Source organism: Orussus abietinus, unplaced genomic scaffold, assembly GCF_000612105.2.
Source record: "Orussus abietinus isolate OABI.00-Male unplaced genomic scaffold, Oabi_2.0 scaffold789, whole genome shotgun sequence".
NCBI lineage: Eukaryota > Metazoa > Arthropoda > Insecta > Hymenoptera > Orussidae > Orussus > Orussus abietinus.
Genome location: NW_019394931.1, coordinates 21 through 27695, shown reverse-complemented (window position 1 = coordinate 27695; position 27675 = coordinate 21). Strand labels below are relative to the sequence as shown.

Genomic DNA, 27675 nt, shown 5'->3' with positions numbered 1-27675 from the left:
TTCCGGCACTCTCCGGCACTCTTCGGTACTCTGCGGCAACTCTCCGGCACTCTGCGGAAACTTTCCGGCACTCTCCGGCATTCTCCGGCCCTCTCTGACCTTCTCCGGCCCTCTCCGGCACTCTGCGGCAACTCTCCGACACTCTCCGGCACTCTGCGGCACTCCGCGGCAACTCTCCTACACTCTCCGGCACTCTCCGGCACTCTGCGGCCACTCTCCGGCACTCTCCGGTACTCTCCGGCACTCTCCGGCAATCTGCGGCACTCGCCGGCGCTCTCCGGCACTCTCCGGCCCTCTCCGGCACTCTGCGGCAACTCTCCGGCACTCTACTGCACTTAACAACGCTCGACGGCACTGTACGGTCTGCGATAAGGCTCGGAAATACTTGAAATACGCGCGAAAACGCTCGAATACTTTCAAAAACACCTGAAAAACGATCGTTAACGCTCAAAAACGTTTGACAAACGCTGGAAAACACTCGAAAACGGTTGAAAAACGCTCGGTAACGCTCAAAAACGGTCTAAAAACGCTCGATAACGCTAGTAGGGAAATGTAAAAATCATACGCGAAATGACTCGGCTTATATCTGCAGTTAGGTAAGCCTCGGGAGGATTTTTCGCAGAATTCGACTCTCACTCATACTTGTCGAGCGTAGCGCCGAACATACATATATTCAACATCTCGAGCCGTAGCTTGGCGCTTGACTGGTTGGAACGCGCGAAGATTTCTAGGAGCGATCGCACTCACGCAAATTCGCAGAATGAGAATTGCGTACGCGACACCGAGCTCCTATCAGAAATTCGTTGCGGCGCCCTTGGGGGCAAAAAACGGTGAAAGTTAACGTACGAAACCGGAGGGCAGCACAGGATGTGATCGCACGACCCTGCCCGTGAGCAATCTCCCAACTCATCTCTGCTCATCTCTGGGTAGAGTTGTTTAAAAGATGGCGGCCTGGTTCCCTAGATCCTTAGATTATAGGGATTTTGCGTGTGGCTGGTTGTTAGGATTTGCTTAAATCACAAACAGAGATGAAAATTACCGTCTGCCACTGTCCACCGTCATGGCGCCGTTGTTGTGGAGTTTTCGAGGAAATTTTAACCGGTTTTTACTTGACATACAAGTATTACAATACCTAATCGTGTTTTTCGGGCTGTTCAATTTGTCTCTGTGCCTTTATGAAGATCAAGTTGGCAAATTTGATTGGTAATACACTTAGTGATCGATTTATATGCACTCATTGGCGTTCCCAACCTCTTAAATGATCCGAGAGCACGCCTTTCTGTTTGACAGTGAATTCGCAGTTATTGAAATTAGCTCTAACCATCTTTGATTTCTTTTTCAGGAAACAAAACTACGTAGGCAGGATTAAGTTTGCCAGTTTCGACACTGTATCAACAGCGAAGAAGATCATTGTAGCAACCGAGGAGAACGTTGTTGCTGCATTGAATCTTAAATCAGGTGAGCTCTCGGATGAGGTCATTTCTTGATCGATTCAGTTTGATTGATTAGCGAGAGGAGTAACTGGAGGTTAAGTATTGTTCGACATGGATTTAACATAAATTAATGTTTAAAACGATAGGTCAGATATTATGGAGAAGAGTGCTGGAACAAGGATACACAGGAAGGATACATGCGTTGCGAATTATCGCAGATGGAAGCCTTATTTCTGTAAACGGTGGCGTTCCTGCAATTGTGCGTGCCTGGGATCTGGCTACTGGTAATATTCTATCAGAATGGCCCATTGCTGAACAAAACCCTGATAGGTGAGTCGGTAGTAACTGATTAAAGATAGATAAAAAATTGAAGAGCTTTCTGTTTATAAGTTACCATACTACTACGAATGGATTTCAGTGGAAGCATTAGACGTTATAAGAGATGAAATGTAAAAATCGTTCTGTAATATTTCGAATTGGTTTTTCAGACCTGATTCTTCATTTGTATCGTATTCTATGGCAGGACTGTACAATATTTCAAGGTTTCTTTATCTATAATCTAAAAGCGTATACAGCATAATCGTCTTAATGTGATGCTGCACAAATTTAAATGATTTCCATTTAACTGTGTTTATTTGTAGTCGTTGACTGGGCACCACATAGTATTATCAAGTTCTAAGTTCACCCATTGTGAGCAACACATAAATGTTTTGCTTTCAATTGTACATGCGATCGTTGAGATTTTCAATGCATATACTTTAACGGGAATAAATTTTCTGTCGTACAGGATAGGAGAGGAAAAATGGTACATAGCGGAGGATGGAGTGGTTCATCATATCATGCTAGTTCATAGCAGCGGAGTAAAGGTAGAGGTGAAATCATATGCCAGTTTGACTGGCGAAAAATTGAGAAGTAAAACAATTCCGGCTCCGGTTATAAGCCAAGACACGAGGTACCCTTTTGAAAGTACAGTGATGAAAAATAATTAGAAATAAATATTTTGAGCTCCATCAAAAATGTTTTCAGTTGTGTGGTGGCAGTACAGTCTCTGGTTTGTTTGAGAGGAGACGACTCCTTAGCTGTACTTCTTAATGTACCTCTCTTTGACGATACCGCACAACCATGGATGGTTACAATTAATACAATATTTGGAGCTGGAGTGCAAGGTCCGTTTCAGCTGACAGCTGTGCCAGGAGACGACTCGGTACTCTCAGTGAGTGCAGATAATAACCAAAGAAAGAGAATCGTTGTCGTTAAAGAGTCACCGATTCCCATACAGAGGGATATAAGTGGCGATGCAACGCTGTACGTCACGTTAGCAGACAATCAGAACATTCTATTGGAAACAACATATGAGAATGGAGTAAGTAAAAGTCTTGTTCATCTATGTAGGACAGATTTGTTTTTAGCTTAATTTTATGCTCTACAAACATAATTTCTTTTCAGATGACGGAAGTTAAGGCATGGGAGCTCGAGTCATCGAATCCTATACCAAACTTATCGGTTGCAGTATTGCATTCATCACTGTATTTCCCAACTATTATGGCATCGGTTTGCCCACGTCAAGCAAAAGGAATAATGTGTCGGCATTTATTGTCATCGGAAGATCATGGTGTTGCGTTGCTACAGCATAGTAAACTTGTGTGGGCACGAGAAGAAGCTCTTGCTGGCATCGTTATTGTAGAGTTGGTGGAACTCCCAATGTCCGACAGAGATCAAGCTATCGAAACAGAATTCGACCAGAAAGAAAGTGAGTACTGTGTTAAAATTTCTAAATCCGAAGGATGTGCAAAGCCGTTAAGAATTGCATACAATTTTTATCTCAGTCAATACTTCAGCTTCATGCTTTTATCGCTAACATATTAATTGAATGATGGGAGAATTAAGTTATCACCATTCATTAATCGCATATGAAAAGTGTAATATAATATCAGTGTAAAGTAATAGAATATGTATAATTTCCTGGGTACTGTAAATCCTATTTCAATTACTCGGTTTATGCATTTTTCTTTAATAATAATTTTAACACGCTAGCGGAATTGTATTAATACCTTTTTCTGTAAATTGCTGCTGCCATCAGGTATCGATGTAAGCGGTTCATGTAAGTAGTAACGCAGGTCAGGCTGGTTTTATGACTGTTTCAAGTCCTCCCTTTTCTGCAGATATTCATTAGCTCTTTTTACCATTTGAAACTGTTGACCAGATTTAAGCTGACGAAATCTTCTCTTGCTTTAGCTGGTTAATTTTCAGAGTAGAGTAAAAGCTTACGGTGTAAATTAAAATTAACTCTCTTTAACTTGACAATTTAAGCATGAAGACTGCGTTATGTTTTCTTCTTTGGGAATTTATGGACAATTGCTGCATTTGTTTTACATCGTGCATGTGGACTAACATAAATCTTTAGTCAGATGTGTGATACAAATGATACTTTGGCTCATCGATCCAGTATAGATAAAGATAATTCATCTTTGATTCACTCTAGGGGACGTCATGGGTATGATGCTACGCAGGATCAGTTCTCAATTCAATCAGTTAAGAACATTTCTGCAGTCCTCTTTGAATTTCACTCCTCAACAGTCTGATCGAAGAGTGGATCTGGTGAGGGACAAGTTTGGTTTGCATAAAATGATCGTCGTAGTGACCACAGCTGGAAAGGTAACTCCATAATGCAACGTCTCTCGAACGTTCCCCGATTTATCTCCGCTCTTTCCTGACATTTCTTATCTACGTTCCAGCTGTTCGGGATCGAGACGAAGAAGGGAGAAATTATCTGGCAGCTGCGCGTGCCGAATATTCGCGGATTGTCGAAGGACTCCGACAATATGATCCTCTACGTGCAACGAGGCAGCCGTCATTTCCCGCACCCTTCTCAGTGTGCTTTACTCGCTGCGGATAAGGTTTGCCTTTTTATTAATTATTAAACCGCTTCGGAAAATTCCAACGTCGTTCCCGAAGCATATCGAAGGCATCAATTTGATCATCTTGTACAGGAAACCGGCGAAGGCGTCATTTTCACGTTCAACCCTATAATCGGGCAGCCCTTGGGAGGCGCCATCAAGCTGGGATATAAAGTGAAACAGTCGATGCTGCTGCATGCCACTACGGAGGACTTCCTGAGGGGGATCTTGGTCCTCGACAACAGAGACCGAGTGCACGTATTCCCAGAAAGTGCGACCAGCGTCGCCGCCAGTGTCGGGAAACACGTCTACATGTTCACAGCTGACCGAGAGACCGGCGTGCTCGCTGGGTATTCTCTTTCCTACAGTACACCGCAGGTACTAAACTGGAATAACTCCTCCCGTAGGTTTTAGAATTCGATATTCTTGTATGGGGAATTATTGGTAACCTAGAAACGACCCTTCTCGCAGAACCTGGTTGCCCATAAAGTTTGGGAAGTGGTCCTCTCGCCGAAGAATCAGCTGATCACGAACATCGTGTCGAAGAATCCCATCGAGCGAGTGCACTCGCAAGGTCGGGTCTTGGGAGACCGTTCGGTTCTGTACAAGTACATCAACCCCAACTTGGTGGCTGTTGTCACCCAGGGTGTCGGTAATGTTCATAAAAGTAAGCGGGACTTTGAGGTTTACCTTAAAATCGTCCCCGACTGTGGTTTAAATATGTCTTATGCTCTTCAGATACGCTCAGTCTGTACCTGTTGGACGTCGTCTCGGGGGCTATGGTATTCTCCGTGGCTCACAAACGAGTACGTGGACCCGTCCACGTGGTGCACTCCGAGAACTGGCTGGTTTATAGCTACTTTAACGACAAAAGTCGCCGCACCGAGATCGCCACTTTGGAGCTTTACGAGGGGAAGGCGCAGAGCAATACCACAGGTACTGCTGCACGTTATTCCAGGATTAAATTATTCCTCATAACACTTCCGACTTGTCGCGGCTTATCATTGATTATGGTTTTATTACAGTGTTTTCATCGCTGGCCACCACGAAGCTGCCGATCATCGAGAGGCAAGCCTTCATATTCCCGGCTTCGATAGAGTCCATGCGAGAAACTATCACGGAAAAGGGAATCACCAATAAACATATTTTGGGTGGGTGAAGTGTTAATATTATTATAGACATTATTGTTGCCTGACTGTGAAAAGATTAATTGATGGGATTCAAATCCAGTGGGCTTGGCTAATGGAGGCGTCCTGGAATTACCGTGGGTCATGGTGGACCCTAGGAGGCCCATCAACCCCGAGATGAGGGAGGAAGGAGTGATCCCCTACATGCCGGAAATTCCCATTCACATGGACGGCATAATCAATTATAATCAGAGCATTGCCAGGATACCGGGCATACACACGAGTCCCAGTGGCCTTGAAAGTACCTGTTTAGTTTTTGTACATGGTCTCGGTAAGTGATCTCGTCATTATCAAGGTGATATGAATGGATCATTTCTACATATATAAAATTTTTCTTCAAACCGGGTGTACCAAATCATTTGGAATTTTAGGACGTGATTATTGAGGCCCTAAAGAATAGCGCGATGCTCATGAAATGTGATTTTTCAAAAAGATATGCCTAAAAAAAAATATATATTTTTTTAATGATATTTCATGAACATCGCGTTCTTTCTCAGAGCTGAAGTGAATCGTATGCTGAAGTTTGAAATTACTCGGTGCACCCAGTTCTGAAAAAAAGTAATATGTACTTAAAATTACCCTTTCATGTCGGATTAACCCGAAATCTTGATTAAACGAAGCATCAACGTTACGGAGGAATTTTTTTCTTTGCAGATTTGTTCTACACTCGAGTAGCTCCTTCCAAGACCTTCGACGTCTTGAAGGAAGACTTTGACTATTACCTTATCGTCATTGTTCTGTCGGCGCTGTTGATAGCGTCATATGTGACCAAAAAGCTGGCCTCCCAGAAGGCTCAGAAACAGGCATGGAAATGATGTCTAGACATTTCTATCCGAGGCAACGTCCAGGGACGTAACGTCACGTTAACATTCTCACTGTTCGAGGTCGGTGACACTACCGTTTGTTAAAGGTAATTTGTACGATATACCATGTTTTTTCATAAACGACCGCTGTAATGGAAAGTATACACTGATACTTAGCGAACTTACCCAAAGATCATTAAATAAGTACATAGGCGTATACTTAAATTTTTCATCGGCACAAAGCTTATGGCAATATGCATAAACACGCGTTTGTATAGAGTTTAGGGCTCGGATAGTCTAGCGTGTAATTTTCCTCCCCCCACGGTTTTGTCATCTCGAATTGTAACGTAAACGTTTATACATAGCTGTTTAACTCCGTTGTTATAGTCGGGGTAAATCGTCATTAAGTTAATAGAAGAGAGATATAACACGCGAATAGGATACGTAATATATTGAATAAAATCGTGTGTACATACTGGGTCTTTGTATTCACATGTCGGTTGTTTTCTCTTCGATGTAGGTTAATATTGTTTCTACGTTCTCCCGATACTCATCCTGCGTACTGGAATCCAGACTCTGGGGACCGATAAGACAAACATTGTAACGGGGACTCTCGATCTGCAGTTTGGTTAATGTACAATTGAAGTGAGAAAATGACGAGCGAGGGTGAATTGTTAAATGGTATACCTTCAAGTCCTCGAGACTAAGTGTCGAGTCTTTTGGAATTTTTGCGACCTTCCGGTTCCAGATTTCCAGACATTTCACCCAAACGACGTCCTCGTTGTAATCGGCCACATCTTTGTATAGGCCCACGCAGCACTCCTAGGGTCATTGTTTATATGTATTATTAATATTTGTATGCCGAGTATAGAAACGTGCCTGCAGTTTAACGTGTTGATGACTGTCTAAGTACGACTCCACGATTGTCAAGAGCTTCCACAGTTCATTCTCTCGAAGACTCATGTTTCTTGCCATCAAGCCGAGCTGCGAAAGCAGATCCCTCTGCAATTTGTACATCCGAGTGAAATCGTATACCGTGCCCCTTGACTTTTTGTACGATTCTTTGGCAGATCTATCGAGGAAGTCCGATAGAGCCGGTAACACTTGCCTGCGGTGACGTGGAGTAATTAATTATCGGTCTTGACTCGTCGCGTGATTTGCACCTCTGAGGTGTCGGATTAATTAATTAATGACCTGCACCTCTAACGGAACATGCAATTAACTCACGTAAGCGCTCTAGATTTAAGGAAATCCTTCGATGTCCTGACTACTGTGTGGAGGAGTTCCCAGGCTCGAGCAACCATCAGAGGATCGGAGTCCTGGAACCTGGCGACCAGAGGATGCCACAATTTGTGCACAAGGGGCAATAATCTGTCCTCCCAGTCGGCCAGAATTAAAATGCACTCGCGCAGGGTCGACATGACCAACAATGACGTGTCTTTGTCCTTGGACGGCAGAAAATGCAAGCAGCGGTCGGCCACTTCCTCGATCATCGTTACATAATCCGGTGGTTTTGGCTTCTCCTCTGGAAAAACGAGGAACCTAATTACGGGTGCAAAACCTGGATAATCAAATCTTATCGAATGTGCTGAAATACGTAAACCTAAACAAGCCACTTTACAGCGAAACAAGTACCCTGGGCGTAATCGTAGTCCGACCGGAAGTCCGCTTCATGGTCGAGATTTTTAAACATGTCCTCGGGCTTTCCTTCGGGGTCTTCGTCCTCGAACGTTTCCGAATCCCTTTTCGCCTTTTGGTACTCCAGGAGGCCTCGAATCGTGGTCTCGGCGGGGTCAGGTCGAGGGGTAAATTCCTTATCGGTGGACTCAAGGACTTGGGGCACCACCAACTGTTTCATACAGAGCACGAACGTGTGGAAGACCTTCAGGAACGAATGCACATTTCGAAGCTGATAGTTCGCCTTGGATTGCGAGAGGGCGTCTCTGACGATCTCATTCAAGTAAGGCAACGCGTCGAAGGTGCTGAATCTCACGACGGCAGCCACCACGTCGAGCACCCCGGGTTCTCGCTCCACCTTGCGGAGCTTCACCGTGATGTAGAATGAAAAGTGGTCCACGTTGTCTTTTAACATGTCTGCCACGTCCTTGTAGCCAAAGGACTTTGCGATCCTCTCCAGTGAGTGCAGGCCGACGAGGCTCAGCGCGCTGCATCTGCTCCCTAGGGTTCAATGTTCATTCTAGGTGTTAATACTTTTTATCAACGTTTCGGTCACCCTGGTTTCGATGGTAGATACCTGCCCTCTCGATAACGAAGTACAATGTCTTCATCAGGAACGGCTTGGGAGAGGACTGAAAGTATTGGGAGAGAATTCCCAGACCTTCCGTCAACAGGCAACATTGGATCACGTTGCTCTGCGCCTGGTTTAGTGTCACGTTTTGTGACACTGCCAGTGGCAGGTACCACAGGTCATTCGTTATGTAAGAGGTCACTATTGACTCGTACAATGACGATTTCTCGGCTTGCCCTGGAGCTGGAAAAAAGTGTTTCACAAAATTAAGAATTTTGTTACGATACTAGGTAAGGGAATTTTCCTGACTTACCTGCGATCACGGAATTTAGCAACAGTATTAATTCCTTTTTATATTGTGGCATGTCGGAGACTAGGGATAGAATATTGTCCACCAGTATTTCTAAGTCTCCGAATTCGCAGAGGAGTTTGCAGGCCATCGTCAGCTTTTCTCCTACGCGGTTCTCGTGTATGAACTTGAATCTTTTCCAGGGTTGCTGTGGATAATCCTGGACTGTGTCGTGGATATCTAAAAATAGTGGGCTTATGGTTTATTGTTTATGGGTATGAATAGTATTATTATTTTGTAAACGTTCTTACCTTTGGTAGAAGGGTCTTCTAGAAGCGAAACACTACTGCAGTCGAGCTCAGCTATGTAGACCAGGGCGAGGAGTAATCTTTGTAAGTGACCCACCGAAGACATGACCTTCGGCAGTCTGTTCTTCCCTAATAGTCTCAAGTAACCAATTAACCGATTTAAATGTGTCAGTTGTCCCGTGTCGTCTGTAAAACAATAGCTCTGACAAACCTGACGTAACTGTGAATCTTTAGAGGCTTTATTTAGAAGCCGTACCTGACTTTCGAATAATTCTTGGCAATTCGGTGAGGAGATTGTAGAAGTTCTCTTCGATCAATTCTACCAGTGGTTTTAGATCGGAAGATTGAGTGTACTTTGTGTTAATTTGGATCAGTGCTTTCTTCGCTTCTTCACTGACTTGGCTGTTATCATCCTCGGATAGAGATATTAAAATTTCTATTAGCCCTGGAAAGCATGGCTTCATGTTCCTTTGCAGACAAGTCGTTTATTTACGTTATAGGTTTATTGAAATGAAGAAAAAAATTAATTAATATTGATATTGTGGTAATATAACTCTTGTCACTCTTTTATATGATATGCAAGATTTACCTGGAGCATTTGATGAGTACAAGGCTCACGCATTCAACCAATTCTTTCCTCACATTACAATGTGAATGTTGCATCAGGTTCGTCAAGACACGCACGAGAATGTTCAACTTTGTAGCAGCGGCATTAAACCACTCTTGATTTCTCTCAGCTGTTTTCAGTATTCTTTTCAAGTCCTCAGGATCACGTGATTTCAAACCATTGTTTATAGAATTAAAAGATGTGGCAAATGTTTCATGGTAGAGGGAATCTATGGATGGAATGTTGTCCTCCTTTGGCATGTCCTCCATAACGAGACTTATTATTCGGCCCCATGCTCTAATTGCCATCTATAAGTTTGAATGAAATAGAAAAAATTCATTTTATACATAAAATTAACAAGTAAATTAGATACCATTGTGACTTTATGGCCTTGAATGTCACTACCCAAAGCAATATCAAGTAATCGACTCGCAACCCCAGGTAGAACCAACATGAGCACATCTGCTACTTGTGCTCGCAGTACAATATCTTGTGCATCAGCTGCATCGTGAACTTGCGATAATTTTAATGCCGCATCTATTGCTGCCAACCTAATGATTATATATTAATTTAAATGTTACTTTTTAATTTATCACAGCAATAGAAATGATCTAGTTGCAAAAAGTATTTTTTCCTCTGCAATGCTTACCTGAGGGAATTTGCCTTTTCAACTTTTGCAATAGATAAACACAAGAAAATTCCTTGACCAAGTTTAGATGTATTTTCCTTAGTGTATAACGATTCAATAACGTCAGTTGTAGATCGCTGCATTAAATCAGCCAAGCACAATACTACGGCTTCTTTCAATTCCTCGTGATTTGAAATAACTGAAAAATATTGAATAATTTAAAAACTCTAATGAATTTTATTAAAAGCATCAGGCTTTTAATGAACTCACTCAAATTCGGGTTACTCTTATCATAAATTTGATATAACAGGTAGCTGTACATGTTATGGAAGTGCGCAATCTTCTTGATTCTTGCTTTCTGTAATATCGCTCTCATCGTTTCGACCAAATGTTGTCTCGTGTCATGGCTACGCATTATAAAGAAATTTATTTAAATGGTGTTTATTTCAATTACTCTCTTTTCATCGATTACAACTTACCTGTTGAGATCATTTTGCAAGTGAACAGTGATCGGAAACAATAAATATTCCATTAAGTCCTGCACCACACCAGTAGAAATGCTTTCGATACAAGTTTTAACAGTTCTTGCATTTTCAATACTCGGATGTCTCATCATTTCATCGCAAAGAGGCTTTAAAGTCATGAACGCTTCTCTGATATCTAACCTCTCCATTTTAAAAAACGCTAAAATCAATCAGAAACTCTGAAGGAATTGTCGTCTATTTTAAAGGATAGCTATTTGAATTATCACGCAAAACCGCCAAACTATACCAAACAATTTAACATCAGAACTTCCTCACATTTGGTTAGGCTTTTGTTAGGTTAGGATGCATAACAAGATCACATAGAATGGAAAGCACCTTTTAAACGAGAGTTTTAAATTAAGCGAGTTTAAAATTAATATGGTTTTCGCGCCATCTGGCGGTCTCGCCGAGAACTATACGTGCTTTATTAAATCTAACGCGGCATAAAATTCCTTTAACCGACAATGGATAAACGCTGAAACTAACCAGAACGGTTAAATTTCCGAGTTGCAACAGCAACAGTAGGAAAAACTGAGAAATTGGTAAATTAGAAAGGGAAAAAAGCCTAGGATCAGAAAGTCTTTATTGAAAAAATGCAGATTTAGAGATTGAATGGTTTATCCTAAGGAGCGCCATTAGTAAGACGTCTAAATGAATCTCGTTAAAAAGTCGAGAGAAGGTTTAAAGCGACGCTTCATCCTCGAGGAAATTTCGGCGCGAGGTCTTGAAACCTGAGAACTTCCTTAATTTTATCCGACTTCGCCCAACTGCGTGTAACGACACGTAAAGTAATCACGAAACTGTCTCTTTACTTTTCCGAAGTTTCGGAAGCATAAGTGAAACTCGGAATCGCGAAATTGGCGCAGTTCCTTTTCTGAACTCGCGAGGCCTCAAACAAAAATGTCCAGAATAAATACACGTAATTTTAGGGCACAGATATACAAGAATCTCCGAGGACATGCATCGAGAGACTTTGAGGGATCGTTAATTAATACCATTGCTCATATTCGTCTTACCGTCTTCTCGAGAAATTTTAATATTCTCTGTAAATTCTCACATAAAAACGGTTCCGTGAAATTTAATATACATTCGTTTTTGGTTTTAGAAGACATCTGCATTCGAAAGCGCTGAAAAAATATCGAGACGTTTCTAACGGAGGGACTTTGAGGGATCCCGGAAGCGTTCTTTGGTCTCCCCTCGACTGCATAATTATCCAGGGTCCCTTAATTCCTGAGAGTGCATCGCGCCCTTAATAAATAATCCAGGAGGCGCCTTTGACTGAACATTTTGCTTTTCAGCTAACAAGAGGAGCAGCCAGTCTTCCGGTATAATAAGTCGGCCGGAAGTGAATCCGGAATCCTGGAAGCTTGGAATCCCGGAATTCCCAGTTCGACGATTTTCAAGTGGACCGTGGGGAATTCAGGAATGTCGGGGTTTTCATGATAATGTCGCATGATGCCCTCAACCCTGCCCTTTCGTCATTTTTCCCAGCCTCCTCGTTACCGAGCGTTGACTTCGGGATGGAAGTTGCAAAGTTAATTAAGCCGCAAGGGACAACGAGTTTATTATTTATAAACTACGTTATGGTGGGGCCGGAGGATTGTACCAGGCAAACTCAGTCTTCTCGATCCGTCTCGACGTTGGCCCTGCCCTCCGGGAATTTCTATTCCCTAACTTTCTGTTGCCCTTTCTGGAGCACTTCGCAAACTAACCACTTCTTCCCTTCGGCCCCGCTATTTATAAAACGATTAACCGGACTGCATAATAAGAGCCATATGAAAGTCAACCTTGGGCATCTTCGAAGAACTTTGATAGTCGCGATAACTCATGATTCTACGGAAAAATGTTTGTAAATTTTGCGCATCTTCCGTGCACGCTCGTTTGAAAATCACCCCCATTCATTTTATTCATTTTATTCATTTTATTAATTTTACGATATAAATCAACGCAAACATTTTTCCTAGATTCATGGAACAGGTTTAGGATTTTTATAAAAGACCTTTATACACTTTTTAGTGTACAATCGCTCGAAAATCACGCGCTCGATATGTTCACTTTGCGATTCAAGTCGATCGCAGAAAATTTTTCTACATTTATGGAGCTTTTCGGATTCCACTAGGCTTTATCGGATATTTTTTGCGTCAGCTTGGAAAGCCGTTAAAGAAATATATTAGGTAGCTCTACGAGGGTACTGTAAATTCGGGGTATTGAAAAAACTTCCGATACGTGTTTCATGCGTTTATAAAGTGTCTTTTTTATCTAATAGGTATGTACAGGTCACGTTAATCTTTACAGGAGAGAGTGTCGACTTCGAGGAGGAATCAGCTGACGAGAGGCGAAGGAATTGCCGAATATCGAGGAACGTCTTGGGACGAAAATTGTCTTCGGAGGACGCGAAGCGACAAGGCGAAGCTCAGTATTGTCGAAGCCGCCGAGCAGTTCGCATCGCCCGGCGCAGCTCCGCGTCTTTTAACAAATCCATCCGATCTGTCAAAGGTGAGAGTTTATTATGAAATGAGAAGTAAAATTTGCACGATACCTTAAAAAAAATAAAATAAAATAAAAAAAGGGGGAGAAGAAAAATACAAATCACCGAAGTCTCCCCAACCGAAAAAAGCTTCTAAACAGTCTTCGTGAAGTTTCGTAATTAAGAGAAGGACTTCAAAGCCAAACTTCGGCTCATGAATAAGAAATGAAGATTGATAAGGGCCATGAGGTGCCGGCAGTTCCGATATCAACGTTTATATATAAATCTGAGATTCATCTGAGGATAACGACCTAGGAGATCGTGCTTTCCTCAAAGAGGGGCGGATTTTGGAATTTCATTAGAAGCTCGTTCCTATGATATGTAAAAAAATATGGCGGAGATTTCCGAGGAGAGGGGAATAGTTAACATATGCTGCTCCTCGTAAAGATGGAGAAGAGCGAGGGGGGAAGCATTTCTTCGGTTACGGGCACTTCCGTTTACGGCGGAATTTCGCGAAAATGCCGGTCGAGTTTAAGATCGCCGTTGTCTTTCCTTCTGTCGGGAGCGGATGGTAATGGAAGTTTCATTTCTTTTTCAGGTATAACGTCTCGAGGCGGCATATGACATTCCTGTTGCTCCGGGGAAGGCGCTCGAGGATCGTGTCGGTGCATCGCCTAAGAAAAATTCGGAGCATTCGAAGAATCCGTCAACGTCCTCGGCAGTCGATGATGCGAGATACCCGAGGAAGGAAACCATTCCTCGAGATTTCTTTAACGGAGTGTCCGCGCAGAAGCACGTTGTTAACGAAAAGCGATTACAGCCCGGAAAGGAAGATCACTTCGACATCTTATTCGCACCTGGATACGCTGCTCTCACTGTTCCAACGTCTGGAATAATTATAAAATATTTCCGCCGATTTTTCCTCTGGATGGAAATTAATAATCGACATGACGTATTTTGATTAGACAAACACCGCTCTCTGTCCAAGAATGTAAAATGACTTCGACATCTTACTCATCCCCGGAATGAGTGAACACTTCGGCCACGTTATTTTAGCATCCGGGGTAATTCCTCTCGATTTTTATCCAGGACGGAAATTAATATACAATATGATGTGTTTTAATCGGATGAACGCCACTCGCAGTGACACGGTATACAAAACAGATGTACACGTATGTATATGCATTTGGCGCGGAATTCAACCGAGTTTCTCGATGACTTCGACATTCTGCTCATCCCTGGCTGATTTTCTCATTGGATGGAAACTAATCGCAGATATGAAGAGCTCCGATCGGACGAGCGCCGCTTCCGGTGTTCCGGAAAAGAGAACATTTTTTCCGTGGGCATGAAGATTGATCGCGCACCGAAATACACAATGGAGACAATATCTGATGATGTTACACAGAAGGGACGTTAAAGCGATAAAAATGAATCGGGACGTCGGTTAGATTTCCAGAGGTCGTTAATCATCGCCGGGAGGAACCCGAGGAGCCTGTCTGGCAATAGCGACGATCGAGTGATATTTGTAACGATCAAACCGTTCGATTGGATTAATCGACCTTGTAGCGTGCATCCATAAACCTGGTGAACATTTGTGAACATTTGTGAACATTTGTGAACTCGGTCCTCCTTGGGGAAAGTCGAGTAATACCCGAAAACGCGGATAACTGAACGCTGAAGTCGGGAGTTCCTTCGATGAAAGTTCTCCATTTTGTCGTAAACGTTCCTTTTCTCTTCGAGGGAACATCCAGGTGCTTCGAGACACTCATTCTCTCCACGAGGTAATTTCTTTAAGCCCGACTGCGTAGCGATAAGCGACACTTGACACTTTCTTCGAGATCGAATTCCCTATTGATGCGAGCGAAGTGGGGCTGGGAAAAAAAAAAGATATTCAATGTCCCCAAAAGAATATTTGTATGAACAAAACGACAAAAATGTTTCTTTGAACAGTACCAAACATTCATTCCAAGAATAATTATTTGACTAAAATTAATTGCCGCATTCCCGAAGAAAATTTGCCGTCAATTTATTCCAGTTTGTTTGAGCGAAAGCAGCCAATTAATTCCGGGAATAATTAATTGACTCTAATTAATCGTCGAAATTCCGAATTAACGTTGCGGCCCGTTTCGATTCGAGTTTATTTCAGTCGAATTATTCCTTGGGTTAACAAAATATTTCTTTGGTTCAATGACACTTTAATTTTTTTCTTTTTCTCAGGGCAGAGAGTCCTCGTCACTCGATCGCGCCAGAGAAGCCTCCGATATTCGTTGAAACGGTCGCGGGAAATAATATGAATTACGCTAGCGGAGTCGTCTAACTTATCTAATTTAAACTTTCGTCTTTTAACCGTCTCACGACGGAAGAGCGAGTAATTCCTGAATTTCCCGCGGAGCGTGAAAATCTACCTCGCGCTTGTTTAGAACGCAAAAGGGCTCGTCCAGTACTTATCGCGGAAAAAGGAAGTTTAAGGCTTATTGAAAATATATCGTGCTATATATATCGAAACATAATAATATTTGTAAAACGTTCATTGAAACAATCATTTGAAACCACGGCACGTGATCATGAAGGCTCTAAGAAAGAACGTGATAATCGTAAAATTTCATTAAAAAAAAAATGTCCTTGGTTCTGTGAAAAGTAAAAAATTTGGTTCATAAAGACTCAAAGGAAGAATGCGATGCTCTGAAATTTCATAAAAAAAAATGTCCTTGGTTCTGCGAGAAGTAACACAGTTTTTTCATGGAGACTGTAAGAAAGAACGCGATGCTCGTGAGACTTTATTTAAAAAAAAAATATCCTTGGTTCTAGGCTGGGAAATGTAAAAGAAATACTTTTTCACGAAGGCTCAAAGGAAGGACGTGATGGTCGTAAAATTTCATTTTTCGAAAAAGAAATTTTTTTTCATTCCTCCCGGACTAGAACTAAGGATAGATAACACCTTAAAAGTTCTTCGTTACGACGCCCCTTTGATGTCGCGCTGCATAAAAAGGTGCGTCCGCGACTTTGGTGGGAATTCTGTGGGAAATTTGCGAGAACGGTTGATCCTTAAGTTTTTTATCGCAGCAACGTCGTCGCCGGTCGGAACAATTTTCATCGCAAGCGCCAAATTAATTTATTATTCCGTACAAATATTCACGTGTTTACATGTGTGCTGATAGACGTTTATGATCTAGCGCATCTGCGGCATCCTTCATATTGGAAACGTAATTTACTGGTTTTCTACAATTTTCTACGATAAACTACATACTTTACGTAACATATGTAGAAAACCTCAAAAACGCGAAATCACCCAACCCTGGCGTCTACCTCTTAAGACCTTATTGCGAAAACATCGCCGGGACGGCTCCGTGAACCATTCGGCTAGGTAATAAAACCGGGCCGCGACAGAAATTTTGTCGATAAAGTTAATATTAGAAGCGGTCGGTCTCCTCGTGCGCGCACTTGTTCACATTCCNTCAATCGCACTCGAAATTTTGTCGATAAAGAAAATATTAGAAGCGGTCGGTCTCCTCGTGCGCGCACTTGTTCACATTCCGTGGATCGTGGTGTGATTTTCGAAGGCAACATTTATCGGTCATATCGAGTGCATGTTCGATGCCATATCAAGTATAAAAATCGACCAAACAAATTTCGCGGTGATATACTAGAGAAGAATACCGCAATCGTAAGAATTCACTATTTCTCTCTCGGGCGGAAAATGTTGAGTCGATAAAACGTGCGAATTAGAAGGGAAAGAAAGTACCGCACTCGGTGGAAGAATTTTCAATCGCATCCGAATGAGGTCTAAATCTCAAGCAGAAAATCTGGAGGCGATAAAACGTGCGGATTGAAAAAAAAAAAAGAAAAAAGAAAAGAGGGAAAATGTCGCCCTCGTCGTAAATCGTCACCTTATAATTGCGTCTAGAGCCAAGAACACGTCGCGGTAGCGTTTCGAGTCTTCAAGTAGAATTAAATTCCGCCCAACGGAGCGTAAAATCCAATCCATGCGATCTCCCCATCTCGGTTACGAGGACCCTCGCCAGGAGTAATAAACCTAACACGAGGTATAATTTTTGCAGGGGACAGAGTCGTCGAGGGAGGCGGAAGAAGAAGAAGGAGCCCCCGAAGAATGCAACCCTGCACGAGGAGGAAGAGGAAAAGAAGGAGAGTCTCCGCCTCTCTCTCGCGTCCTGGGCCTTTGAAGAGAACTCGATGAGCCTCCTCGATGACCAGCACACCCCGAAGAGCGGAGCGACGAGCCCGCTCCTAGGATCTCCAGGCCGAAGAATCGACCTTACCGAGTGGACGAGTCGAAGCGAGTCAAGCCGAAGATCATCGAGGAATTTGAAAAGAGGATTTTAAAAGGGATCCTCGCCATGAAGAGCACCCAGAAGACCCTTTTGTCCTGCCTGGCGACCGTCTTGCTCGCCCTGGACCTCGTTCTGGCAGCGAACGACACTCTGGAAGAGTACGACGAGGACGAGATGGACGACTACCGCAGGAACAACTGCACCAACGACTATTGCATCCCTGACGAGGACTATTTCGTCCTGATGGAGGAGCACATATTCCCGGACTCGTACGACTGGGTCTTCATCACGTTGCACAGCGTCGTCTTCGTGGGGGGTCTCGTCGGCAACGCGCTGGTCTGCTTGGCCGTCTATAGGAACCACTCGATGAGGACCGTCACCAACTACTTCATCGTCAACCTGGCCGTGGCCGATCTGCTCGTTATCCTGATCTGTCTGCCACCTACGGTCGTCTGGGACGTCACCAAGACCTGGTTCCTCGGGCTCGAGCTCTGCAAGGCCGTGCCTTACCTTCAGGTACCTCTTCGTCATCTTCATTTTTTATACTCCTCTAGATAGGCTGGGAATACCTGAGAACGATGAAACGATTCGTGGAAAGTGGCGTAACGATTATTCCTGGCGATAAGTTGTAACGATAAATCCTGCCGAGAAATTGTAGCGATATATCGTAGCCATTTCGGCCCTTTACATTTAAATCGTACTTCTTTATATCGTTCACAAGTGAGTTACATACGTGCCGGTCCGTTTGCACGGAGTTATCGCATCGATTTATCGCCATGTCTCACCTGAGGGAAGATAACTGGGTTCACTTTACAGTCCCATCGATGTTCTTCTGAGACCCGATTATCGAGTTCCCCCGATCAACTATCGTACGGGAAATTGATAGTATCGTGTAAGACTTTCAAACGCTTATCAATGACGCGACATCGCGACAATGCAAGATTTCTCATTCGATCCTAACCGCACGCGAAAAAAATCCTCGTGAACTGAAGAATCGGGTCCCTGAGCTGGGAATTCTTCTTTTAAAGAACAACTAGGGACACAGAGAGCCGAAAAATCTGGAAGAAAATATACGGAGTGTCGAGTAAATCGTCGCCGCTCCGACTAGCTTATTTTCTCGAGGAAGCCGCTAAAGAAAAGGTCCCCATTAAAAAATGGATTTATCGCGCCTCTTCGGCGTTACTTCCTCTCCTCCTTTTCTGATTTTATTCCGAGAGGGCTGTCGATTCCACGGAACGCATCATTACGTGTACGCGAAGGAGGAATTATTTTCTTTTTTCTTTTTTTTTTTATAGTCTGCATTCTGTAGAGACCAGCCGATATTTTCCGGCAATATGGCGGCGAACAACAAGAAAGAAGATATGAGCGAGGGTCGAGGGGGTGCATTTGATAAAAATGAAAAGGATGAAAAGGGCGACGGGAAAGCGCAATAGTCGAGTTTGCGGATTCCCGGTAATCCCTGTGACCATTTATTCCCTGGGGAGGGCAATCTCGAGAAAGAAAATCCGAGGCGGATTCAATATCGACAGAACCGAGGACGCCTATAACCACCCTAGGAAAAGGTTCCCGGGAAATCGCGGCCTTTGTAACCGCCTGGCTAAACGGCGGGAACCTTTCACCTCGGTAGACTCTACTTCGACCCCACGCCTCGTTACGAGGCGAGTCCTACGATTAATCCACGGCAATTAGACGCAAGAGATTCGCGCTCCTCGTTCCTTCGACGTTAATCGCGTCGCTGAAACTTCGACGGAAAAACTTGCTCCGGGAAGAAGAGGAACTTCCTCGTTTAACGGGGCGACCGCGATGTAAGAGTATGTTAAGGTTACATGAAAGGGTCATTCTATATATATAGAATATATATAAAAGTTATATGTGTATATATACATATAAAACTTTTCTCCAAACGGGGTGCACCAAATCATTTTAAACTTCGGCACGTGATTAAGAAGGCCCTAAGGAAGAACGCGATGCTCGTGAGATTTCATTTTTTTTCCCCAAAAAACTTTTTCATTTACCCTTGACTAGAACCAAAATGACATTTTTTTTTTTTTTTGGGAAAAGTGAAATTTCACGAGCGTTGCACTCTTCCTTAGGGCCTCCGTAACCACGTGCCAAAGTTTCGAATTGTTTGATGCACCTAGTTCGGAGAAAGGTTTTATAAATATTTTCACGTTTTATGCATGTACAATGACCCTTTCATTTCACCTTAATAACGCGAGTCGTCGTTTAGCCCTCTACATAACAGAATTTTTTTTTTCGAAGAAAAAAATGGGTCTTCAAAGGTTATGTTAGTCGTAGGGGCGGTTATTGAATGAAACGTAATATCTATATAATAATATGAAACTCGGGATTAATTCCCAGGCGCGCTATTGCATTTTTAATGCAAAACTCGGAGGGACCAAACGCCGAAAATTTCTACTCCACGTTTCTTCGCCGTTAATCGCGTCGTTTAAACTTTGCCGTTTCGATAGCGCAAATCGTCGTTTAGCCTTCCACGGAGTGGTACTTTTTTTTTTTTTTTTCTAGAAAAAATATGTTCTCGATGGTTTCGATAGCCATAAAGTGTGGTTATTAAGTTGGATATAAAATTCTCGTTATCGAGGCGACGGCAGGTTAATCGCTCGCGATTCAATCAGCGTGGCCGATACCGGTGACATCGCGACACCCTCGTAAAGGTCCAAAACTCGCGAAAGGGCGGTACCGTAAAAATGCACTGGCCGCTCGTAAATTGCACGTCGCCCGCTTTTATTATGAGACTTTAAACGTTTACGAGTAGGCGGGAGTAAGTCCGCGGCGGTGCGCTTTGATCATCAGCGTATGGAAACGAATGCGAATCCATAAATGGCGAAAATCCCGCGGTCCGCGACTCTGCCCTTTCAGGAAAATTAACTCTCCATAAAGCCACGTGACTTTATAGTCTCTGTTGCGATTTTTTTTTGTCCAACTTAATACGGGATAAAATGTGGAATCGAAGGGTTCAATCTTTCTCTGCACCGGCAACAACAGAAACAAATCATTGGGAATTGATGCCAGGAGATTAGAAGGCCGATACTCACCAATTTCACGTGCCGTTACCTTTCTTCGTGGATATCACATTGGATTATCCCGAGGAAAATGGTTGACCCAAAAAGATATGCATCGCTGTAATAAAGTCCTGGGATTAAATACGTGAAAAGAAATCTCAGGAAGAGTAGCCAAAAAATTGGTTTAAATCGATGATATAATTTTTCTTATCAACGGAATAATTGCTTTTTCTGTGGTTTTATATGATTCAGAAAACAATGTATATCTCAACGATGCATATGTTAGTGATATATATATGTTACAGTCAGCTAATATTTTATCTCGGAGTATAGAGGGTTAACCTCGACTTCGGTTGGCCGTGTGTCCGCCAGATGGCGCGAGGCACGCCGCGCTCTCTCGCGAGTTAGGTTACACGACGAGACAGTGATAAGCACGCTCGTTGTGGAGGATCGCTAAAAAGGGTGCTCGCTACTTCAATAGCGCGTCGGTTCGTTTAACGATCCGGCGGGGTATGGCTATCCAGACATACCCAGTACGTAATTTTTGATAACGGGAGGCTGTTGGCTGCCATTTGCACCGGCGCCTTCTTCGTGGATGAAACGGTTTTCCGTTAAACGAAGACTTTTTTTTTCTTAACCTTAAGCCGGAAACATTCTACGATGTATACGAAGATCGAGCGGTATCGGGTTAACCATCCTAAACTTCTGCAAGGATGATAAGGTCAGAGTTTGAAACTATCAAGTACTTCGAATGGCTAAAAAATGGTATTATTTAACGTGAACGAGGTTTTACTAAACACTGTAAAAAAAGTTGCCTGTTCTTATCCCGGTATGTTCAATAACTCGATAGAGGGAAACTTCTGCTGAAATGACTAGAGTTTCACGGCATCGCTTCGAGATGATTTATGGAGGTCCTCGAATTTGCTCTCGTAAAGAAAGCCTCGCGTACCGGCATTTTGCGCCCGCTAGGAGAGAGAAAAATTGCGAAACTTCGTCCCGGATGATATCTCAAATGGATTGAAATTTATATCCGAAGGAAGCTCTCTGACGTCTCGACTTTATTTCGTATTCAATTAAAAGTTGTCCTGGCGTTACGACACGCTACGCTTCCGGGATGACTAATACTTACCGACTCTATGCCGACTTAAGGCGTCCTTATAATTTGATTTCCGCAGTCCTGGCTGTTTTGCGTTAATTTACCGTGGGAATAGCAGGAAACCGTTAAACTTTCTCATTAGGGACAAGTTTATTCCGGGGTGCGAACGCGTAACGTCGAAGCTGAACGGGGAAATTGTATTTTTAAATCGTGGAAAGAAAAAGGTGAATAACGAGGCGGCGCATGTTAAGAAAAGTTGCGCAAGAACTTCCCCGCTTATTCCGGATGACGGAAATCAAAATGCGATCCCGGAGCTGGGGCTCTTTGTTTTAAACGGAGCCTCGCGTTGTTGGTTTTTACGACGGTTGGTAAAATGTTCTAATTACCAACGACGCTATTTTCTCAAGTAGGATACTGACCATTATACTACCGAGGGATTTTTCTGAGTATTTGTTTCTGATTTCACGACTGCTGGTAAATTATCCTAATTCCCGGAGACACGTATTTCAGGTACAGTACAGAGGGTAAAGATTACATACAGCCATCAAGAGCCATTTTGCTTATCTGACCCAAATGTCAATTGACTTTCATCGCGAGGGAAAATAACCTCTCCGCGATTTATTTACGCGGTCAGGCCGCGCTTTACATGCGACGCCTTATCGAGATGAGGATTTACTGGGAAATGACGTTTGCATATTTACCGATCATACGCTCGAGGGAAACATGTTTTAATCCGCTCGGAATACGTTTTTACCGAGGCTTTGCGACGAGGATTTACATCTCACAGGAAGGCGTACTTGATTTCGCGATACAGAACGCATTAAGGTGATCGAAAAGCGGCGGGAAAGGGGAAAAATTATCGCGAAAAATCGACTCGTTGCCGTCGAAAGTAACGAGCTTAATGAAATGCCCACTTTGAGAACTAATTATTTGCTTCACGCAACGGCAATATCTCCTGGCTTAACGAGCGCCGTTGCAACGACGACGCTACGTGCTTACGGTCGTCACTTCTAAATGTTTTGAAAACAGCCACGTGCTCCCTTCATATTTGCAGGAATTTGAAATAAACGCCGCTCGTTAAGACACGTGTATACTTTACCTCTGCCTCCCACTCGATCGTGTCATCTGGTTATGTTTCTTATCACATTCGAGTAACTTTTTTTTTTTCCACAGTCCGTGTGCTCCATTATCGTCCGTTATCCCCATGGACACGTAACGCCGGTATTATTCTGCAGTTTTGTGCTTTGCGCCCATCCATTCCGCCTCCCGGTAAATATTAGCGCCTCGCAAAGTGAGGTTAGGGTTCCTCGGAGGCCGTACGATTAATCGCGGGAAAATATGCAAACTCGAGGGAGATGCGAGTGAAATAATACCGCATTCAACGAAAGTCTTCTTACAAATAATTAGAGTAATATAGGACGGTATTTAAGGAATAGCGAGGTTAGGGCTCCTCGAAGGGTCCCACCTTACGACTAATTCGGGCAAAATTTGCGGAATCGCCAGTATGCCAGGAAAATAATTAAACCACGTGGTTCTCTCTCCCTCTCTCGCTATCGCCGCAGTATCCGACATACGGCTGCCCGCGTAATTAATAACTGGATTACCTAAATCGGGTTATTCGATGATGTCCGCCACAGTAGTTTGTTAGTTCGCCCGAGGTGGGCCACGATTTTCGACCGAAACGTGGGGGCCGTAAGGGCGAGTTTCGCAGACAAGGCGTCCACCATTCGTCGATCCACCGAGGAAATAAAAATACGGGACGAGAGGACGATCGGTATTTTCCTTGGATATTTTCCGTGGTAATTACTTGGAGAGATGAATGGCTCTTGGCGAGGATCGGCGAACGCTTTAATCCGCTCCCTTTTTAATCGGCGATCCGTCTAATCGAGTCCGGGCGGTACACCGTAATAATAAAAGCAAAAGAAACAAGAAAAAGAGAGTGAGGACGGGCGAAGCCGGCAATAATAGAAATAAATGGAGGGCGATATTTTGCCGGCGTCGTTGACGCGTTAAAATGGATTTACTTCCGCGTTTAGGAATATAACCGGGACGTGATGCTGCAGCCCTAAACATTATTATTCCTTTCTCGAGGCTGAAGAAAACAAAAAATGACGGTGTTAACTCAAGGAAAAATTGCTGGATAAGCTGCGGCGATATCGAGCACCGATGGTAGAACGTCAAGTGAAAGTAGGACGATAAAGCGACGAAAAGGACCCCGAGAGACGGAAAGGAGAGGTTACTCTAGTTTAGAACCTACAACCTAGACATCGGACACGAGTGGAAAAGCATCCTTGTCCGGGACGCGAGAAATTGGATCGAGTCTTCCGATCGAATTTTCGACGTGAAACATCGAGGGTGGAAACCACCTACCAAGAGACCGTTTCTTCTATATCCCGTCGCGTTATTTCGCATTAATTTGACTTAACGGCCACTCTTAAATGGCTAATGCTTATTTACGAGGTACTGCTTCTGCGCAGGTAATTTACGAGCCTAAAACTCCGGATTAACGCTGTCTATGGCGCGTATACGGGAGCTTCGTGTTACTCGTAATTACTCGAAAGACGATTCCTCCTCGATCTTGTATATACGTCGATGTTCCTACACGAGTCCTTCAGGGTCGAGAAATTTCATCCCTCGGGCTTAATTTGATCGCCTGAAAAATAGATGGAACTCGTTACCAATTTCAAGATGGCGGCCGGGCGGAAAGTGGATGCACTCCGCGGTTAGTGGAAACAAGGATGTCTCGGCGATGGGCGACGTGGAAATGAATGACGCTCCATATTTATCGCGGCTCGGGGAAGGACGCGCAAGAGCGAGCCCGATTTACGGGGTCTTTTTATAACGTCGTAAGGGAGGGGTTGACTTTATTCGGAGGCGATTTAATCGCGGTATATAATTCCGCCGGGTGAGTACGCTCGTCATAGGGGAGCCAATTCACCGCACAGCCGGGCGTGACGAGATACCAACCTTATCAACCGTTGTACTTGCCAACGCTCGACGTATTTCGTCCCGCGCTACGAAATCCTGGATAAATCGCGAAAGTTCTACCGGGAGTCCCTTCGGCGAAGAGTTACCGAGTAACTCGACGTCCGATTAAGCCGTTTCCACCGACTCCTAAGATTTTGTCGCCTCCAGACGGACTCGGGAATTAAGTCCGTGGTCCACTTTTAACGAGGACTCGGGAGGATGCCCACTCACGGGAGAAAAGGTCCTTCCTTCCTATAATGATCGCGAGTAAAGCGACGCCGCGCCGGGGCCTTTTAGGTTAGGATGCACCCGGGAACTTGGGGCAACTCGGTTACTCGGGGCGCGGATAATTGAACCGTATTTAACTGGCTTCCCATCGAGATTCCGGACTCCCCCGAATACCGGATCGGTAACGCGAGTAAATCCCGATATTCATCGGAAACTCCTAAATAGTGAAACATCTTCACAAGTTGAATTTTGAATATCAAGGTGCCAATGTCCAAGTAGACTATTTCAGGAGATCCCGCCCTTAATAAATTCCGTCGAACTTCTACTCGTACCCATAATCTCACTCTTTGTATTTATCCATATCAATAATAAAAAAGAAAACATATCAAAACGCCAAAACATTCATAAAACTTTTCTCTAAACTAGATGCATCGAATTAAAACCTCCGCACGTAATTATGAAGGCCCTAGAGAAGAACGCGATGCTCACAAAATTTAAAAGAGAAAAAAAAACATGTCCCTGATCGTAGTTCGGTTTTTTTTTTCTCATGAATTTTCAAATGAGAAAAGTTTTATATTTTGATGTTTTATATATGTAGAATGACTCTTTCGTATCACCTTAAAATCCCCGTGTGGCCTTTACTAGTCTTTCCGACGACATAACCTGCGAAGCCGTTATCGAGATAAAGGATCGACCAAGATCGCGATACGATTCTCGATGCACTTTCGAGTATATGACCCAGGGCCTCGTTTGGTCGCTATTCACTCGGTTGGCCAGATTCACCATGTCCACCCCTTAGGCGTATCGCCGCGCCACCGTTGCCGCATTTACGCGAATACATACACTCGGACACGTGCGCGCCTCTGTGCTGCGGTGTTGCCGGAATTATTATTGTTTCTGGCCGGTGTCGCGGTCGATCGGCGGCGCGCGTGCATGCCCGTGCACGTCGAGACGCGCGCGTATCGCTCCTGGTCTCGCGGTCCCTCTCGGTCGCTCCTTCGACCGGTAGCAAATCACGTTATCTCGCTGCATCGTTACCCACTCGACGTTTCGCCGATAAGTCGGTCGGGTGCTCAACCTCGCCGACCCCAATCACTGTTAGGTCCCTACCTAACATTTTATTTTAAGTAATATTAAGAAATGAAACTCCGAGCGGCGCGTGCCGTGCTCCGAATCACTCCTGGAGATGCTCCCCTGTGCTCCTTATCTTAGTTACATAATAACCCTAAGACGGCAACGATGATTTTGCTATGAGAGATTAGAATGCACTTATCGTCAATCCCATCACCTTTGGTTGGGTATTTTCTTTTTTTTTTTTCTTCTTTTTCGTATCAATTGTTCTTGGGAAAATATCCACCGTGGAGAGTGGATTGTACATAGATGGGTGGGATTCTAAAAATGTTATAACGTGGACATTTTTACTTAAGATTCTTAGGCGGATCTTTGGACACGTGTCGACGATTGGTGCTTCGACGGGATGACTCGGTTTCACCGCGACGTGGCAAATCTCCGTTTAAGAATCAATTAAGCGTGATGTCTGCGAATTCGCATCCACGCGTTCTTGATGCATCCCAGGTATTTTGCACTTATCGGGCTCGATTTCGCGGCGACTCGGTCGACATTGGACGAGGCCGTTTACCGTTCGCGTCGTTATTCCTCAATGAGGGAGGGGTTAATTAAGCGAACTCCACAGGTTGCGTGATTATTCTCGTGAGATTTTTATCAGAGATTTTTGCTAGATTTTTGGCAGGATTTCCGATATCGCTTATAAGTGCATCTCGAACGCGCCCCGAAGAATCGACGCCATTTATGGCCGCCATCTTGAAAAGCGGGATTCACTCATGGGGATTTTTTCTTTTTCATCGATTAAGCCATAAGAAGCCTCAGAAAGGAGGATCGAGGGATCCATTAATCTCCGATCTTTTCACGTCGGGCCGTGAAAAGCGCGTAATTAGAAAAGCGCATCCATTTATCACAAGAAGGCGGAATTCGATCAACGCGTGTGTTCCGAGTCTCTCGACGTGGGAATTCCATTTTTCCTTCCCTCTGTCTCGAGACATCGAGTCCTCTCTATCGCGACTTGTCGGATAAATTCCGAACTTAATCCGCGGTTTTGATCGTGATTATTCTTTTTCTTACTTTTCAATTTGGAGGTCTCCTTTTACGAAAACGTTAACTCATCGCCATTGAAAAGGGATCTTCGGATAACGCACGTCCAATATCGGGCATAAAAAATGGAGCCGCGTAAAAAATGACGCGTCAAAGCTGACCGCGTTGACGGGCCGAAATCCATCGGCGATAGGCCGGTCGATTAATTCGGACATTTCCGAAAGGTGACCCAAGCCTGGAAAGCCGCGCCATGGCAGATATTTCGGCCACAGGTCCATAAAGCCGCGTTACTCCAGGACGAGAATAATGCGCTCCGAGCGGACATTACGAGCGGCTTCACTTTGTCCGAAATCGGTTTTTCTAATTCCCAGTATAACCCCGGAATTCCTAACCTATCGATGGTACAAGAATTTCGGGAATATATTTCGCGATAATTTAACATTAATATAACATTAGTAACAACGACTTCGGGGCGCGAAGTACACACGCCAATATGGCGGCCCATTGATGCCACCGTATAAAAAGGGTAATAAATTCCCTGCCTATGATTTCCAGCTGAGATTAGGTCAGCC

At 43.8% G+C, this 27675-nt stretch overlaps 3 protein-coding genes and 1 non-coding gene across 5 annotated transcripts; 3 read left to right on the top strand and 1 right to left on the bottom strand.

Moving 5' to 3' along the window:
* The first annotated feature begins 917 nt into the window (after positions 1–917).
* Positions 918–6984, top strand: LOC105702911 (ER membrane protein complex subunit 1). Of its 2 annotated transcripts, XM_012430868.2 has the most exons (15): positions 918–1203; positions 1343–1458; positions 1580–1763; positions 2221–2385; positions 2460–2796; positions 2880–3183; positions 3514–3534; positions 3916–4088; positions 4169–4330; positions 4424–4708; positions 4802–4997; positions 5069–5266; positions 5356–5481; positions 5561–5788; positions 6172–6984. In XM_012430868.2, the coding sequence occupies exons 1-15, from the start codon at positions 1061–1063 to the stop codon at positions 6330–6332; spliced, it is 2799 nt and encodes a 932-aa protein (XP_012286291.1). In that variant the 5' UTR covers positions 918–1060; the 3' UTR covers positions 6333–6984. The 2 variants fall into 2 exon arrangements, with proteins under 2 accessions (XP_012286291.1, XP_012286292.1); XM_012430869.2 differs by lacking the exon at positions 3514–3534 and having other exon boundaries at positions 919–1203.
* LOC105702910 (TELO2-interacting protein 1 homolog) lies at positions 6757–11189 on the bottom strand. Its single transcript, XM_012430867.2, has 14 exons — positions 10880–11189; positions 10671–10807; positions 10422–10599; positions 10146–10323; positions 9755–10080; positions 9422–9633; positions 9169–9351; positions 8882–9097; positions 8575–8811; positions 7956–8498; positions 7548–7845; positions 7200–7428; positions 7008–7142; positions 6757–6896 (listed from the first exon to the last, which is right to left on the bottom strand). The coding sequence occupies exons 1-14, from the start codon at positions 11071–11073 to the stop codon at positions 6810–6812; spliced, it is 3153 nt and encodes a 1050-aa protein (XP_012286290.1). The 5' UTR covers positions 11074–11189; the 3' UTR covers positions 6757–6809.
* A 2169-nt stretch (positions 11190–13358) lies between these two features.
* Positions 13359–19113, top strand: LOC105702900 (orexin receptor type 2). Its single transcript, XM_012430846.2, has 4 exons — positions 13359–13420; positions 13990–15172; positions 17450–18196; positions 18976–19113. Exons 3-4 carry the CDS (start codon positions 17747–17749, stop codon positions 19111–19113), a joined length of 588 nt encoding a protein of 195 aa, XP_012286269.2. The 5' UTR covers positions 13359–13420; positions 13990–15172; positions 17450–17746.
* A 2045-nt stretch (positions 19114–21158) lies between these two features.
* Positions 21159–21291, top strand: LOC111674170. The gene has a single exon (XR_002762304.1). It is a non-coding gene; the product is annotated as a U11 spliceosomal RNA (small nuclear RNA).
* Positions 21292–27675: the final 6384 nt, after the last annotated feature.